The sequence below is a fragment of the Amblyomma maculatum genome, chromosome 2 (genome assembly GCF_055883805.1).
Source record: "Amblyomma maculatum isolate TAMU_Amacu chromosome 2, ASM5588380v1, whole genome shotgun sequence".
Classification (NCBI taxonomy): domain Eukaryota; kingdom Metazoa; phylum Arthropoda; class Arachnida; order Ixodida; family Ixodidae; genus Amblyomma; species Amblyomma maculatum.
The window spans coordinates 112,110,673-112,127,849 of record NC_139345.1 but is presented as its reverse complement, the minus strand read 5'-3'; the positions used below and the strand labels follow the sequence as shown (position 1 = coordinate 112,127,849).

The 17,177-nt window shown below is 42.9% G+C and overlaps 1 protein-coding gene across 1 annotated transcript in view; it reads left to right on the top strand.

Annotated features, from left to right (window-relative positions):
- The window catches only part of Trpm (transient receptor potential cation channel, subfamily M), a 66,302-nt gene that overhangs the window by 8,464 nt on the left and 40,661 nt on the right, over positions 1–17,177 (top strand). The window contains exons 2-5 of the mRNA XM_084592150.1: positions 7,234–7,313; positions 9,399–9,588; positions 12,446–12,659; positions 15,266–15,393. Of these exons, the coding sequence (XP_084448276.1) occupies positions 7,234–7,313; positions 9,399–9,588; positions 12,446–12,659; positions 15,266–15,393 (612 nt within the window). The remainder of the gene's footprint in view (positions 1–7,233; positions 7,314–9,398; positions 9,589–12,445; positions 12,660–15,265; positions 15,394–17,177) is intronic.

Sequence of the window (17,177 nt, the reverse complement as noted above, 5' to 3'; positions counted from 1 at the left end):
GAAGCGGACGGTTGATTCGACAAAGAGGCAGACGGACAGATTAGACGGCCAGATGGAAGGATGAACGAACTCACGCACAAAGCACTAAGAGTGCACAAGAGGCACAAGAGGCACAAGAGGCACAAGAGTGCATCAGTCATAAGAACCTTCGTCAACAGCGAAGCGAAGATGTCACCCCCCGCACTCAAAGACAATTCGGCGCATTGAGACATGCAGTGGTCTACACAGCACCCGCACAACCATGAGGAAATATCGACCTGCGTGACATGTGAACGCGACTAAGCGCTCCATTGATACGCTTGATATAATTTTAACATACATTTGTGCCATCAATTGGTATGTTTTAAAGAAAGTGGCTTGAGCGGTAAGAACTCTCAGAAGAATACGGCTAGGCAAGCGTAATCATGCTTGTCAACAATAGAAAGTTTCTTTCGGGGAAACTATATATGACTACGCTCGTCTTTCAAAAGAACATGCAAAGTTCATGATCAAAAGCAGTTTTTTTTAGAGCAAAGCAGATTTGCAGATTTTTTGTTTGTTTGGAGTACGCGCAGTTGGCCATACAGCGAAGGATGTTGAGAAGTGCATAACAACGCTAGATATCATTGACTAAAAGGGGATGATTTGGTCTCCCAGCTGAATTTAATATGAACCAAGAGAAGGTGCCCAAAGAACCATGAACAAAAATGACAAAACATTAAACCCGATTTGCAAAGTGACAGAAATGCTAAGTAAGCGTGCTTGCACAACTTAACCCTGCTATACTTTATTAAGCATTTTTACACCTTACCGAAGAGCAAGGTAGAGCGCTCGTTAAGGCACGAGGTAAGCACAAGCTGATCCACGATGCGGTAAGCGGCGTGAAGCCGTAGTCCGGGGAGGACCGCGTTTACACGTTTGCTGACCGTGAACGCTAAGGGGAGACTGAAGAGATGAGAGAGAAGCCGAAGTTGACGGCGCACTAGTGACAGGCGACTGCTTCGTCGAGAGCACCGTGGTCCACGACACTTCCCGGCGAGGGCTGCAATGGCCGCAAGTGTGATACGCGCCCCTTTCTCATTTACTGCTGCTGTGTGACCCCTCCACCTCCTCATTGGCGAAGCCGTGTCAAGTGCGCGTCTGCGCCTTCTCTTTCATGCTTCAAGTCACTGAGTGAAAAGAGAGAGAGAGAGAGAGAGAGGGAGCGGCTTCATTCAGACGTCAGAGAAATCCATGATTGCGGCAGTAGTCCTATGCATTAAAAAATCGAAAGAACGATTGAAAGGACATCGCTATCGCAAGCACTACAACTTCATTCAGTGTGAAAAATAGATTTCCCTCACGAGCTGGAATGAATTGCTCTTGTTCCCCATCTAAATATAAGCTTGTCGCTAAAGATTACAGATTGCATGATTTTCGCAATGTACACCAGTAATGCATTGCTTGTTCAGGCCGAGAGATGACATTTCAGTGTTTTCTGAGGTTTGGAAATGAGAGATAATGTGTCAACGTGTTTTAAAAACTTTTACCTTTCGGTATATACGAAAGGTAACGGTTATTGTGGCTGCAAATATTTTCTTGTTTATATGCATTTAACAAAATGAAACGGAATTGCAGTGATTTCCATGCTGCCGCATCTTCATAATCCTAGTTTTTTTATTACTGCTACTGTTTCCATTATTCGCTCCTTGCGGAAAACGATCTTACTAATGACTATAGCAATAGTCTCGTTTAAATGCTCTACTGCCATGAATGTCTTACGACGCTGTTTTTCAGGGCGCCCTGTAAGAATTCCGGTAGAGAAAACTCCAAAGGCATTGTGGCGAATAGCGCAATGTGTGAAGAGAAGAACCAGGGCCGCAGATAGAGCGCTTAGGGCGGCAACACGTTACACGGTTAGCTAACTCTCGTTGAGCCAGCCAAACAGAGACATGTCAAGAGGAAAGCGGTAACAGCCTACGCAGGTGCCAGCCTAAACGATCCGAGAAACTAGGTGCTAAACGCATTTCAGCGAAGCTACACGGAACTCCACTTGTGTTCGATCGTATCCCGCGCAGATTTCGGCCGACAATAGTGCGTGGTGCCATTTTCTACTTATTTCTACTGACAATGCAATGTTATGCCCCTAGCGGCTTTGGATGGAAACCAACGTGCCATAGACGCAAAAAGAATTTAGTGGCTGACTACGGAGAACAAAAGCAATTTGAAAGGAGATTTCTGCGGGATACGACTAGGTTACTAAAACCAAGCAGGGACTGCGGAAATTACAAAATTAGTTTTTTTGTTACTTTGTTTGTAGCGAAATACAGAAGACAACAGCAGGCCATTCCGATTGTTCACACTGCCAGGCAAAATGTTGATAAAAAGTTCTATGAAGACGGTGCACATGCAGGAACGCGAAAGATTTCCAGCTTTCCGGCTTAAATATTTGAGAGTGAGATATTCGACATGCATTTAAATTCTTTCTACTGGTACTATATTCGGCGTGTTTGCTTTTCGGACGTACACTGCCCCCCACTTCACGCGGTATCTCAGAGCCGTACTCTCAATTTGAAGACATAATAACGGAGGTACATACGTCGTTGGTTCGAATCTCGGTCGCCATCTAGTCTCCAAAATGACCAGCCGATGGATGGTAAATCCAACGCGAAATCGTTTTGCACCAACTGGAAAGTTGCACTTTGAATGGTTCATAAATTTCGAGTACGGCACCACTTGGAACGCTTTAAGATAAACGGGTGGAATCACAACTTTGGTAAAAGATATGGTGATCCATATTATATATATATATATATATATATATATATATATATATATATATATATATATATATATATATATATATATATATATATATATATATCTGTTTCAAAGCTTTGCCGCGGCGTTTGCGCGTGACCGAAGGCGAACCCGTAGCGAGGAAAAAATCTACCATTGAAGACCATTGAAGATGTATCACAGGAACAGCTGCTTGGTGAAAATCGTGAGCGATGCAAGAGAAGCCTCTAAGCGCTGAAATTGCGTTCTCTGCATAGCCTGCGTTTGGTATGAATCATTCCTTTGAAAATACCCCGCCGGGGAGGCGCAGTGGTTACGGAGCTCGACTACTGTTCCCAAGGACGCGGGATCGAATCCCGGCCTCGGCGGTCGCTTTTCGGTGGAGGCGAAAAGCAAGGCGCCCGTGCGCTGTGCGTTGTCAGTGCACGTTAAAGAACCCCAGGTGGTTGAAATTTCTGGAGTCCTCCATTAAGGCGTCTCTCATAGCCTGAGTCGCTTTGGGGCGTTAAACCCCACAAACCAAACCAAACCGAAATCATAAAACTACGCTTTCTTTCAGAGGTATAAAGTATGGATAGATCAAACACCCAAATGTTTACAAGTTTTGTAGCAAAAGCTACACTACGCTACCCTTGATCATTTCGTCGGTGCCTGAAAAGGGTCCCGTTGCCTAGGAACTGGTTTCGCCAACTCGGGCCTCTCCTTTCATGTAAGGGAGGGGGGGCGGGGGGGTGACATTAAAATGAGCCTGTCAATGCATTTGAATTCACGTTACCCTTATGCCACGCAGCGAAGTTCATACGGTTTGGATAAAGCGGCGCTTTATATGTGGGCTGGTAGCCTGCGCTAACGCGTCATACCCTAAAAGGCGGAGCTTTAGTGTGAACCATAATTATGGTAGCCAAAACGTTTGCTCTACATTCGTTGGGGCAGCGTTGAGCCCCACTAATATCTTTTTAATTTGACGTCTGTAAACAGATTACAAGCAGCGGTTGACCACAAGGCAACGTAACTGTGAAAGTGTTCGAGTAACTCTACTAATGAGCCCTTCGCGAACATAGCATTCTCTCAAGCGTTCACTGGTGTTTTCCAGCGTTCTCATGGGATGTAATGAAGACTGCTGATAAATTTAGTAATTTTTAAGAAGTCATGAGATTTAACACTTTAGAGGAAGGCAACCTCAGGCTCGAACGGGAGAGTTGAGCTAGAAAGTTATAGGTTACTCAGATTTGTAGCTAAATGTAGGCGCGAGCGGAGGACAAAGTTTGCTCGCTAGGATTCGCTTTCTAAGAATGTGTTCAGGTAATAGCACTGCATCTCTTACTGAGCTCAGCATAGCGAAGCTATTTGCCCGAATACATGAGTTCTGCATAAAGGCGCACCGCAGACAAGTGGCAACTGGCCTGTATCAATACGGTATCGCTTTCTAATTCCGCCAAAAACAAATTTGTTTTAAACTAGAAACCGCAAGCGAAATAAAAACAACAATCAAGACATCAACTAAAATAACGACAGAACGAAATAGAGGCGTCACAATTACCGGCCGGTTTTTAGCGAGTAACATGCCTTTGTAGACGCAGATATTTGGACACAGAAGCCAGATACCCCACAACAATGCTTTGGCCTTTAAAACTGGGGCAAGCAGCTCTTAGCGGTCAGAGGTTTGCGAGTTTGAATGAAATGTCGAGGAGGCTTTTAAATCCAAATTTCACGGCTATAAACGTCTTCTTTCTTACCGGACAGACCTCACGTACTCATAAAAACGCAGAGTGTTCCATGAAATCAATATTGGCATATTTCAGCCTTTTGTACCCTATTAACTTTTCCCAACTTCAGCAGAAGAGGGTCTCTCCTATGGGATCAACGAGAAGAAAGGAAACGGTTGCTGGAAGAGTAGCTACAGCTCAGTGCTGACAGTTCCTGTAATGAAATTTTCGTGCACTTGCTTTAGTCGCAAATAACTGAAAATATTCATTGCACTTGCACTGAATATTGATTTTAGATAGATCGATATGACGCGCGGAATATGCTGGCAGCATATTCGCGAAATTGAATGTCCGCGATGCCATCAGTTTCATAATTCTCTTGCCCATTGATTTCCCTTGGAAAGGGTGGGAATAATATATTTATTAAGAATGCCCTTTTTGTGCAAAAAGCACACAGGGCAACACTCAAGACATCAGATATAAGTCCGCAACTACACACGTAAGCTTATATTTCTTGCCTTTTTTTTTTATAGAAGCATTAAATATTTAGTGACAGGTGCCGGGAGAAAGAGTACATTTAGCAAATTAGATTTGTTTTATGTAGAGCGACAATTCGCCATTGTGGTTTGCTGTTCCTAGATTTATATATGTTCTGTTGAAGTACTTCAATCAACGAACTAATCTTATATCCACGCTCCAATCAACAAATTATTCTCGCCTCATCTCGAGTAAATAAAACTTAAATAAATTGCCTACTCGCTAAAACAAGAATGTCGCACATGCAGAAGGAACATTGCCAATTCAATTATCAGTTCTTCAGTACCTATGGAGAGTTCCTTCTTGAGCTGTCTTGACGTGACCGTGATCAATGTCGCATCATAATGCGAATCCTTAAGTCCAACCTAGACGCGTATTGGCGGAAAACCACAGGGAATAAGATAAGACATATCGTCAAGACGATTTTGGCCATGTTGTATAAATATATTGTCACGAAGACAGAGATTTATGAGTATCGGCAACAGGAGCAGACACACACAGTCAATACAGAGGTTCCCGGGAAACGGTAACACGAAGACACAAGCTCAAGAGTCCACAGTCCTAGCTAGCCGAAGCGTGCGTGAGTCTCCAACTTCTTCGTCGTTCAAGCGCTACCTCGAACCGTCAGGTGGCAATATTATGCAAGTGGTGACTGCATCTCAGGAAGGGCTGCTTGCTGAAGGGCGTAAATTGCTGGTCTAATTAGTTCATAATGCTTAAAAAGATGCCACCAGCGAATAAAGACGCACAACAGAAAGAGGAAGTACACACACACACACCACCGCTGGACTAACAACCCAAAGAAGAAAAAGAAAAGATAGCACATATTGTCCTTGCGTAGCACGTGCGCAGATCGACAAGAAAGAAGGTATTCACGACAAAAACCAATACTTGTTTTTGGTGATAACAACTGATGGATCACTTATGAATGTTTCCTCATTATGTTTTATTAATAATGCTTCCAGCAGTTCACGCTCACGTGTTCATTTTCCCCTGCCGATGATAGCGGCATGGTATCAGCGAGAAAAATAATGGTAGTCCTTGACGTGCAGGGCTGGCTTGCTTCCCGTGCGTGAAACGGAAGTTGTTCTGTGCTTCCTCAGGCGCTGCTTGCGGCATTTTTCGGTTTTACCAACGTATATTTTGCCGCAGGACATACCACACCAACGGTGCGCTTAGTAAACACCGTCTGGGATCTGGTTTTGCAAAAACCTGCTTCCACTGATGACCGGTGATCTTGGCGTACAGACACGAAAGTTTGCGCGGAGCACAAAACACCTTAGCAACTCCAAATTTTCCAGCCACATTTGTATCTCATGAGACGTCTTATGGAAATAAGGAATGACTGTATCTTTTTTTATACCCTGATGTATTGGCTTTGGAGCGGTGTTTGTGTGCCCTTCCTCTTCTTGTCCTGCGTCTTCTCCGGCGGTTCCATTTTTATAAAAATGATTGCTGCTGACCACTTCTCTTTCTTTGGGATCTAAGCACAACAGTTGTTTATGCGGTAGCATTAGAGTACCGTGGAGTTTGCAAGTGTTCTGCGTCTGCGTCTTTGTGTCAAGCCTCTCCTACCAACCCTGGCCCGATGTATTTAGGAAGATTTTCATTTTAATAGGGCCTGGGAAGAGGAAAATGTCTCTAAAGGTCCCCTGTAGTGTTGATGCTGTAAAACAAAATGGCTAAAAAACAAAAATAATAAAAATTACTCCAAAAAGAACTCAGAGAGGCGACTTCAAGTAAAAGTCAGATTAGAATAAAACCATAATTGGAATGGAGTCGAAAATCGAAACGAATCGGAATTGCAATGGATTTGCGAACTGAATAAAACTTTTGCTCCACATAAATCAAATCGATCTCCTCTAGATCTTTTAGGTTATTAACGATTAAAGAAGATACGTTTCCTTACTTAACTAGTCTTCAGCCTGGAATTTCATCTCAAGTGCCGGAAAAGCTATCTTCTTGCTTACATATGACCAAGGTGGTAATGTGCAAAATTTGCATGAAGGACTGAAATGGGTCTTCTCCAGGATTTTGATGCCAATGCATAGCTTGGCAAAAATTTAAAACGTTTTTTTGGAATGTTCCGTACATCACTGCCCGGAAAAGCTGAAGAAAAATTGCAACTAATTTGCATGCTCTAAAAAAGAATACAGCTAACAATCTGCTTAGTGCGCTTTGTTATTCAGTAAACAATTTCAATTTTTCTTTTTGCTTCTGCTTATTTTTACAGCTCAAAAAATCCTGGATTGAATGCACCTTTCAGAAGCGGGACTGCAACCGGTTCATTCAAAGCAAAGTAGAGCCTGAAAGGTGAGTGACCATTCAGAACACTAAGTTTTGTCTTACCGATTGGCGCGAGCGTTGTTGGCGCGAGCGTCCCCATTGTGAACAAGGAAGCCGTAGGGCTTCCGTAACGTAATTTGGTTTTTATTAAACTTTGACTTGGTCAGCGACCCTATAATTTTCTTTAATATTACAGAAGTGAGATACAATTACTCTCGTGTAGATGCAAATAATATAATATTGTTACGGGGCGGCAAGGCAGGGAACAGACAGCATTATCGGTAAAGATGTGATGATTTTAGTCAATGTTGGTGGGCCTAGCGCGAGCGCTACTGCCCACGCCTCTGCCCGATTCTTCTTCCTCATCCGTGACAATAGAGAACTGTATGACATTATTTGCACCTGGCTGCAGTTCCACCGTCGAAAGGCGTGTTCGTACCTCCGTGGGTTACAGGGTCTCAAATGCATACAGAAGGTAACGTGAAGCATATCTTAGAACCTTTTCCGAACTGACCGTTCCTGGCCTGGAAGAAAATATTTTAAAATAGCATAATGCAATTGGATGGCCACTTTGACTTTAGCAAGCCAATTTAAAGTGAGTTTCAATATTCAGGAATAGAAGGCCTTAAACAACGTATTATATTGAAAGTACATGTGCTCGGCAGAACGGACCTTTTGATGAGTGGTCGAAGTGCTCGACAGGACACCAAGGCAGAAAAAAAAAAAAAAAAACACACACATTGAAGAGTAGCTGAAAATCAGATTCAAACTGCCTGATCAAAAAACGGTTTACAAGATAATGCTGTCACTTCAGACGCATTATAAGCATTATCAAAATGTCTCAGTCTCTTACTGCATTAGCGAGGAAAATGAAAAGACGAAATGATTTTCGGTTACCTTATAGCTAGGAAACGTCTGAAGGTATTTTTGGTCTATCTTTACCTTCATATAAGGGTAGATAAAAAAAATACTTTCATAAAATTGGCGCCTTTTTACATAGATTTCGCTATTTGAGAGTCACTGCAGTATACAAACTCGTAAAAGTTCACTCGCATTTCACAGTCACTGCGCCGTGTCACGCCATCTGAATTATGCGTTATTTTTGTTTTCATTCTCACCCTTTCCGGCATTACTTATATACATGTATTTTGTGGATGGCCAAGTGTATAGTCTAAGACTTTTCTCATGATAACGATTGCCGAGAAAAATAAATAAATAACAAGCTTACTAAAAGCAGTGAAGCTAATAAGGGGAGGATGAGAAACGCAGAAATATTACAAATGGGTGGCGGAGGACCGCATGCGGTAGCAGGCATGATTTGCAAACGCATAGCCGTATATTTCAAGTAGCCTGAAAGACTTCTGATGTAAACGGATACAGCAGTGAGTTTCGAAATACTAGGTGCTTGTCCCATCCAAACGACACACTTGATTAGTCTCGAAAGAACCTGTTTACTCTCAATACGCGTAAACGTTTGATATAATATATATATATATATATATATATATATATATATATATATATATATATATATATATATATATATATATATATATATATATATATATATATATATATATATTCTCATTAGTGTACCTAACTGGTATCATCATCATCAGCCTGACTATACCCACTGCAGGGCGAAGGCCTCTGTGATATTTCTCCACTTAACCCTGTTCAGTGCTAGCTGCATCCACTTGACCCCTGCGATCTGGGATACTCAATTGTATATCAGATCATAAATGGGTAGGTTATTATTCAACCTTGGGCAAAGACTGCTTTTTCTAAATTTCAATATTTCCTGTTCCCTCTTTTAGCCGAAATTTTTTAGTGGCAGTTAAATATTTTGTCATTCCTTAAAACAGTTTTTCCTTACGAGGCGGAGACAGTTGCTTCGACATAGTGGAAAATAAAATTTCTTAGGTTAATGTTCGGCGAAGAACCACAACCGTGCAAGATTAATGAGATTTAGCTATATTCAATTTGCTAAAAGCTTCTGCTCTGCTCTCTGAATACACATTTTTAAAACTTTCGTTGAAGGATTTGCAATGTACAAGAATATACTTCCAGTAAAGTTGATTTTCCTGTTTTTCCTTGCTCTTTTGTGCACAGATGCGGGTGTGGTGAGCTTCTAAGCGGTCACACGTTGTCGGCGCGGCCATCTCTGACGTCACAAGGGAGCCAACCACAGCCGCCGGAGACTGAGGAGCACTGGTCGATATCGAGACACACGGAGGTGTCGCCGACCAACGCTTTCGGCACCATAGAGTTCCAGGGAACATCACACCCGCTCAAGGCGCAGGTGAGTTCACCGGCTACTTTCTCAACAAGGTACCTCGGCTAAGGCGACCGAAGTTCGGTCTTTGAGCTTAAAATGGATAGAGAGCTGCTTATAATGTTTCTTTTGCGCACTCGAAAGTGCAAAATACCGGTGCAAAATACCGAAAGCTAACACCAGGAGAAATTGCTGGGTAATTAAAAAATGAGATTTGAGTGGGGCAGCTCTGTCACGGAATTTTTCGGTATCCCCATGGCACGAGCACGTCAGATGCTGCAGGATAATCGAAGAAAGTTAGGTACACAATTATCGTCATCCATTCTGCATAAAACTTTTTCCTCTCTGTCTGCTGTAAATTTGCACACTGCTTGAGGTGCATAAAAAAAATGGAATCTGCATGCGTTGAGTACAATTTAGAATAATATTTAGAGTAATTTGAATACTAAGCTTTTATTAATGCTTTTCCAGGATGAAAAATTGCTGTAGTTGCCCATGACAACCCCTTTAAGCACGCATATGCGTAAAACGTCGTGGCAACCATTAAGAGATGACATTCCCGCATCTTTTTTTTTTTCTCCTGCTCTCCATTCTTTCACTCGAAACATTTAGTTCTTTTTTTTTTTTCAGCAGCAGTTAGGAGAAAGAGCGAAACAGTTAAAGCATTCTGCCTTTATTTCACAACCTCCTCCTCTTCTTCCTCCGGCGACCATCTTTTGTTATCAAGACAGGATGAAACTGCGGGGAAGGAGACTGACAAAAGAAGAATGAATGTGCCTGTCTACCTCTCGAAAATTTCTCTCTCGCATACGAAGAAGATCAGCACTGTCGAGCCAGCGTGAATCGTCTGAAGCTTATACAAAAAGCCACTCTTTAGGCGCATCCCTGAACGGGAGCCGTGAACAATGTGCTTGCGCAGTTTTGGCATTGTGGCTTTAGCTTCGTACCCCGTATCTTTGTTTTTTGTTTTTAGCTTTCAGGGTATCATTCTTTCTACCACGTATTGCTCGTGGTGCCACTTATAGGTTGTAACCACGTGTTGTTGATTTAGGCTCGTTTATTTGCCACTAGTATACCATTAAACTGACTGCAGGTAGCGGCTGCGCGAAGGAGGTGAAATGAGAGAAGGTACATTGTTCTCGTTGTATTTTGCAGCGAGGAGTTTCGAACCCCTCCCTCATTTTTTTGTGCCGTCATTGCCGTAGCTCAGAAAATTGTTTTTCTTTGCGATGAATTTTGCAATTTTCAAGGCTCAGATAAAAAAAAAATACTCTGCAAATGTTTAACGAGCTTAAGCAAACTGTGACGTTTTCCGGCAAGCCAAGGCAACCGAGATGCCTGTTACTGGAAAGTGAGCCTCATGACGACGCGTTATGATATTATGTTTTCAGAATGGGTACTTCGCAGATGTGTTGCGCCGCTTGTATCTGGTAAAAACAGTATTTTATGCTCATGAGTTCATATTCTACGCGGTTATTTATCTGTTCGTTTCTGTACATGAAATATGTACATGAACAAGTTCGTTTTTGTGATGAAAGAACACTATAACTTTGTCACGAAGAGCGGAGAGATCGATATGCGATATTTCAAGCGGAATATCAGACACGTCCGCATGTAGAGTCCGCGCGATTGGTGATTGTTCAATTAACCTCTCGTTAAAAGAAATAAGTGGTTTAACTCATCGACAACAGCGTAGGGGAGCAAAAAGGTTTTCCTCCTGGTGTAGTCGACTGGGTAAACCGCTTATTCAGAGGGGAGCATTAAAGCTCACCGCTATACTAGGTGGCAATAATTACCAGAATCACGTAGCCCTCATAAAGGAACTTGCATACCTCTCATAAGCATGGGCTTCAAGAAAACAAAGTGACTATGGCTTAACTGAGCTAAGGCAGGATGCACAAAGCGAAAGCTGTAGTCGTCGTGAATGAGACCGAATAGTTTTTCAATTGTTGTTCTTGTCGATTGTTGCACATTCTTCACCGCCCGTTTGCGTCGCCGCTTTGCAGGCCTCTCTTCTCGCTCCTCGGGAGTTTGCATAGCTCGTTTAGCTCTCTCAGCTTTAATTTTCCTGTGTGCCGCTTCTTCAAGTCGAGCGATTTCGGCAGGAGGAGCAGATTCAGCTTGTAGGCGAGTGTAGCGAGCGCTAGCTCGAAGCGTTGCTGTCTCATCCATGGCATAGCCCTAGAAATTCGCCGTAATTCTTACCGTATATATACGCCTTCACAATCAAGCGGATGCTCCACGGCTTATATCCCCCGTTGCGGTACAGCTGAAGCTGAAGAGCATCGCGCGCATGCGCAGTGAGTCGCATAGCTAAGTTCTGACGTCAGGCGCGGTTCTCCGCGCAGCCCGTCGGTATGTACCGGTACGAATGAAGTTTTCTTGATGTGTGAAGATGAAGAATCAGGCGTGCGATGTAGAAGAAGAAGCGAAGCAGCAGCAGCAGAAGAAAGAAGCGCGGCGACGTAATTATACATCTGAAAAACAAACATCTCTGCACCCCAATTCTTGGCCTATCTCCTTGTGTGGGTATGTGCCATCAATTGAGAGCAGAACAACAATAACAACAAGAAGCGCCGCCCGCTCCATGCACTACACGTGAGAAGAAGAAGCTGGCGGCGAGCAGGCCGCAAGCCGTTAGGCAGGTAGTTGAAGGTCGGCTGAAGGTCAAACTGCGGCGTATGCGAAACGCGCCGCAGCTAGCCCAATGAAGCTTTCGTTTCGAAATATTGCTCCCGATTGTGTTTTTCTGTCAGTTTGCCAAATCACTTATACGTAACACGCGCACAATGAGCGTAGGCAACTCACACTTCTAAAACAAACGTGTTCGCATAAAGGCGAGGCATTCATGTTTTGAATCCTGCATCTGCATGGTTCTACGCAGTACGTGCGCCTGGTGAGCGACAGCCGTCCGGAGCACGTGCTTCAGCTGCTGACGCGCGAGTGGCAGCTGGAGCTGCCCAAGCTGCTCATCACAGTGCACGGTGGGAAGGCCAACTTCCACCTGCAGGCCAAGCTGAAGAAAGTGCTGTGCAGGGGCCTGGTACGCGCTGCAAAGACCACCGGCGCCTGGATATTCACTGGCGGAACCAATACGGGTACATCGTCTACAATTTTGTTCCCTGTAGTTTTACAGCACCCACGTACTCGGACTACTTCATTTTTTATCTGCGTGTGGTGTGTGGTGCAATACGGATGTATTCATTCTCGTTATCCAGCTCTTCGGCTAAGCACAGAAACGTGCAGATAAGGCACCTGCGGTAATCACGTGGCTTGTGTTTATTTATTCTGAATCAAAAGCGGCTAACAGAAAAACAGACGTTGGGTAACGATACCTTAATAATGTGTATACTTAAGTGGCTAATTACTGTTCATATGGTGCAACTACATTTGGAATACGTTGGCGTTCTACCAAACGTTAACAAAGCCGATGGCCCATAGAAGAGGCACCGGGCTTTTGTTTTCTACTATGCGGCGTTCATTAGTCGGAATGAAGTCGTTAGCTCTACCACCTGAAAGAAAAACCATTAAAGAGTAGAAAAAAAAAGAGACAACGATGCGACGCCGATGAGATCCTAACCCAAGAATCGATACTTAAACAGAAATAACTGCCGATTTAGCGTTATTAGGCCAAATGCAAATTATATGAGCTAAACCCGGTGTCGGTTCGCGCAGACTCATTCGCATGCTGTCGATTGTAGTCAACCGCATTAGATGAACGACAACTCGACAGATATATATATATATATATATATATATATATATATATATATATATATATATATATATATATATATATATATATATATATATATATATATATATATATATATATATATATATATATATATATATATATATATATATATATATATATATATATATATATATATATATATATATATATCAGAGCTTTAACTAAGCCTTACGAATGTGCTTACTTGGCCTACGAGTGACCTGGATCGCGATCCAAAGGTCGCGGTGGTTTCGATTATCTGAACTCTTCTGTATAAGTTGGGAGCTCCTGCACACGGTTTTACAGCCAGCATCCCACCGACAGGCAGACAGTTCCGGTCAGTACACAGTCATTACTATACAGTTATGTTCTACCACCCGACAAAGATAGATATGAAGCTCCACTAGAGCGAGTCGAATGAGGTCCTGCATTTCAATGAGGTAACTTGTCCGACTTAGTATCCATGATTCTCGCTAGGTTCGATTGCCACTGCAAAAGTGCGGTCCAATTTTTATTTTTATTTTTATTTGTAGATACTGCAGACCATACATATACGTTGTCTAGGCAGGAGGGGCATCCGCGGCAAAAAAATAAATACACATATACCAAGCATATATGACTCTATCAAAGACAAATTTCATACAAAAATTCATAACGAGTGATGTACAATTAACAACACAAGAATTGACGTTCCAATTCTTTACCAAGTCACTGGCTGCGAAAATGTGCGAAGACAAGAAATTCTATTCACTGGTAGTTCTGGAAAAAAAAAAAAAAAACTATGTTTAAAGGTATTTGTTCGTGCAAAAATTGGAGCCAAAAAGTGAGGGTGTGTGCGTCCAGGTTTACTGGTGTAATGTGGCCTAACGTAGTCTGGCATGTTTAACCTCAAGAAGAGGGCTTTGTCGGGCTGGTTGGTTCATGTTGAATGGAAGGAAGGAACAGCTCAAACGGACTGGACGTGTAGGAAGGCAAGACAGACACATGAGCTGTGTCTGTCTCAGCTCATGTGTCTGTCTCGCCTTTCTCCGTTTGAGCTGTTCCTTCCTTCCATTTAACATGTTTAACCTCAGCGTACCTGAAAAGCAGCTATGCAAAAAAGTGAGCCGGCTAATTTTTCGTCGAGATTCAAATGATTCTAACTTATGCTGCCTCATTATTAGGGAAAGAGAATAGTTCCTTTTATATTTGCTAAAAATATACCGAACAGCTTTTTTCTGGACTTGCTCGAGCTGTAGTATTTCCTTCGTATTGTGCGGATCCCATACAATGGAGGCATATTCTAGCTTGGCTTTAATGCAGGCATCATAAGTTAGAAGCTTAGCTTGGACAGGTGCACCTTTAAGTTTCCTCTTTAGCGGGAATTGCTTATCGAGAGCGGAAGAACAAATGGCAGATATGTGCGGAGACCAGGTTAGTTTATTAGTTAACGTCACACCAATATATTTATGCGCGTCAACTTCTGGTATAATATTGTCGTTAAGTAAGTAACATCTGGTGCTAATAGATTTCTTCTTTGTAACTAGCAATAGAACTGTTTTTTTTGTGTGTATAAATTGCATTCCCCATTGTGTACACCACTCATGAATAGCATCTAGGTGTGCTTGTAACATTGTATGATCATTAGGCTCTGTAATGTTCTTAAAAACCACACAATCATCCGCGAGCAATCGGATAGCAACGTCATCATGAATGACATTACGCAAATTATTGATTTATATAAAAATCAATAGCGACCCCAAGGCACCAGAAGTCACAGATAGCGTTACTGATGAGAAATTCACAATTTCAACAAACTGCTGCCTATCTCCAAGTTAGGTACAAATCCACTGCGCTGTATATCCTTCCAGAGCAGGCTGGAAACGAACAAACACGACGGCCTCCTTTCTCTGGCTTGTTAGCAGCGAGTGCTTCCTTGCTCTGAAACGAAGCCAAGACCTGGGATTGAAGTCCACCACTACATTTCAGGTGTGACGCGTCATGTGGGAGAAGCGCTCTTGACTGAACGGACTCCGCAGCTTCGGGGTCGAGTGGTTGCGATCGGCATCGCACCGTGGGGAATCATTGAGAACAGAAAGGACCTCATAGGAGCCAAGGTACGCTGCTTGCTTTCCTCCATTGATCTCCTGGCCCCTCCTTGCTTTTTTCATTATGTAAAAAAAAAAAAAAAAAGTACAGTGATACTACCTGTGGACAAACGCGATTAGAGTGCACCGATTCTGTGGAGTTGTATTTTTGCTCTAGGGCGCGCAGCAGAAAATACATCGGTTAATCATGTTTACTTGGCTAAATACGTTTTCGATACTCCGCGTTATTTAACCCGTACGATTTGCCCCATATTATATAAACCATGCGTTTTGTGTGCACTGCTACACATTATATGAACGTAATTCACAGGGCAGCTTTTTCTGTGTTAGCCTATTGGTTGCTGTATTTAAACTTAGCGCGTGTGTATTACAGCTGTACAGCCTGTTGCATTTTTCATCATTCAAGAAGCTTGAAAATAAGGGTGCGAAATTGTCCAACTACAAAAACATAGTTTGATAAAAAAAAAAAAAAAAGATCACAGCTGGAAACTGCGATGCCACTAGGACTGAGGTCACTTGTATGTGAACAGGACACTAGGTCATATATACAAAGACGAAGGCTAGAAACAAGAGTGCAATGTTCGTCGCTGCGGAAGCGAACATGGCTCGATGAATGGCGTTTCGAGTTCATGTTCGGTTCAGCAAGTGTAATCTTCATCACGTAAAAAATCAGTGGCGCATACCTAGGGAGAACCATTCCATCCCATCCACTGGGTAAATTGAGTACTTAAATAAATTTAACGGGGTTACGTAGATTCGGCCTGTGCATTATACCTTTGCACTTTCCCTTATCTTTTTTTTTCTCTCGGATAACACACGTACGCAAGCACGCATTCGCGCTAGGACTCACCGACTCCCTCACTCAGGCAAGCAAAAAAGCGTGCGAACGTACAAACAATTGATATTTAGCCCCAGTGTGCGACGGGAAGAGTTAGGTGGGCAAAGTTTTGGCTTATTCAGACGCTTTCCCGTCTACATATGCAAAAACGATGAACGGTGTAGAATAAAGCGTGTTCGTGGAACTGCAGCTGCATGTGTCGTCATGAAATACGTGCTCGAGCAGGAAGCACGTTGTCCACAGAGGCATTTGCACTAGCTCATTTTACCGTTATTTTCCTCTCGGCCTCGCTTCGTCAAACTTGGCGCTGGCGCCAGCTGCTGGCGGCACTTCCAAAGAGCACTACGCTCTAATTGCACAGCGGCGCCAAGCCCGTAACAAACACGTTCGCCTACTGAACCTCCTCCTAGAGGGCGTTGCTGTCGTTTTTATCTTTATCACCGCACACTCTATAAACCAGTGTGACTAGGGCATCAGGCTAGCTTCCTTCGTTTATATTCTGCCGCCGCCGCTTTGATGTAGGGATGAAACAGGTTTGTAATTAAGTGCCGGTCATCAACCACTGCGCTGCTCTGTACGTGACATTTACAGCCTGCGCATGGAAGCTGAATATTTAGGCACGTTTTTTTTTTGTGTGTGTGCAACGCTGAAACATGCACATGAGCGTAGTTTTATTGCAGGACAAGCTGTAAGGTCACAGCCCGTATTAAGTTGCTCATATTACGAGAGAATAGATTACTATTTATAAAGTTTTAATGTAATCTTAAATAATGCAATACCAGACTTTTTTTTTCGCTTCAAGAGAACTAGCAGAGGTAGTTGTTCAGCTCTCTCGCATTACGCAGAGTCTGCGTACTTGCATTTTTAGGGGCTTTCTTTATCGCCAACTGAAGCGTCATTTCAGCTTTTATATGCAAGTTTTTGGTGTCGTACACTATTACAAGTGAGGGCAATT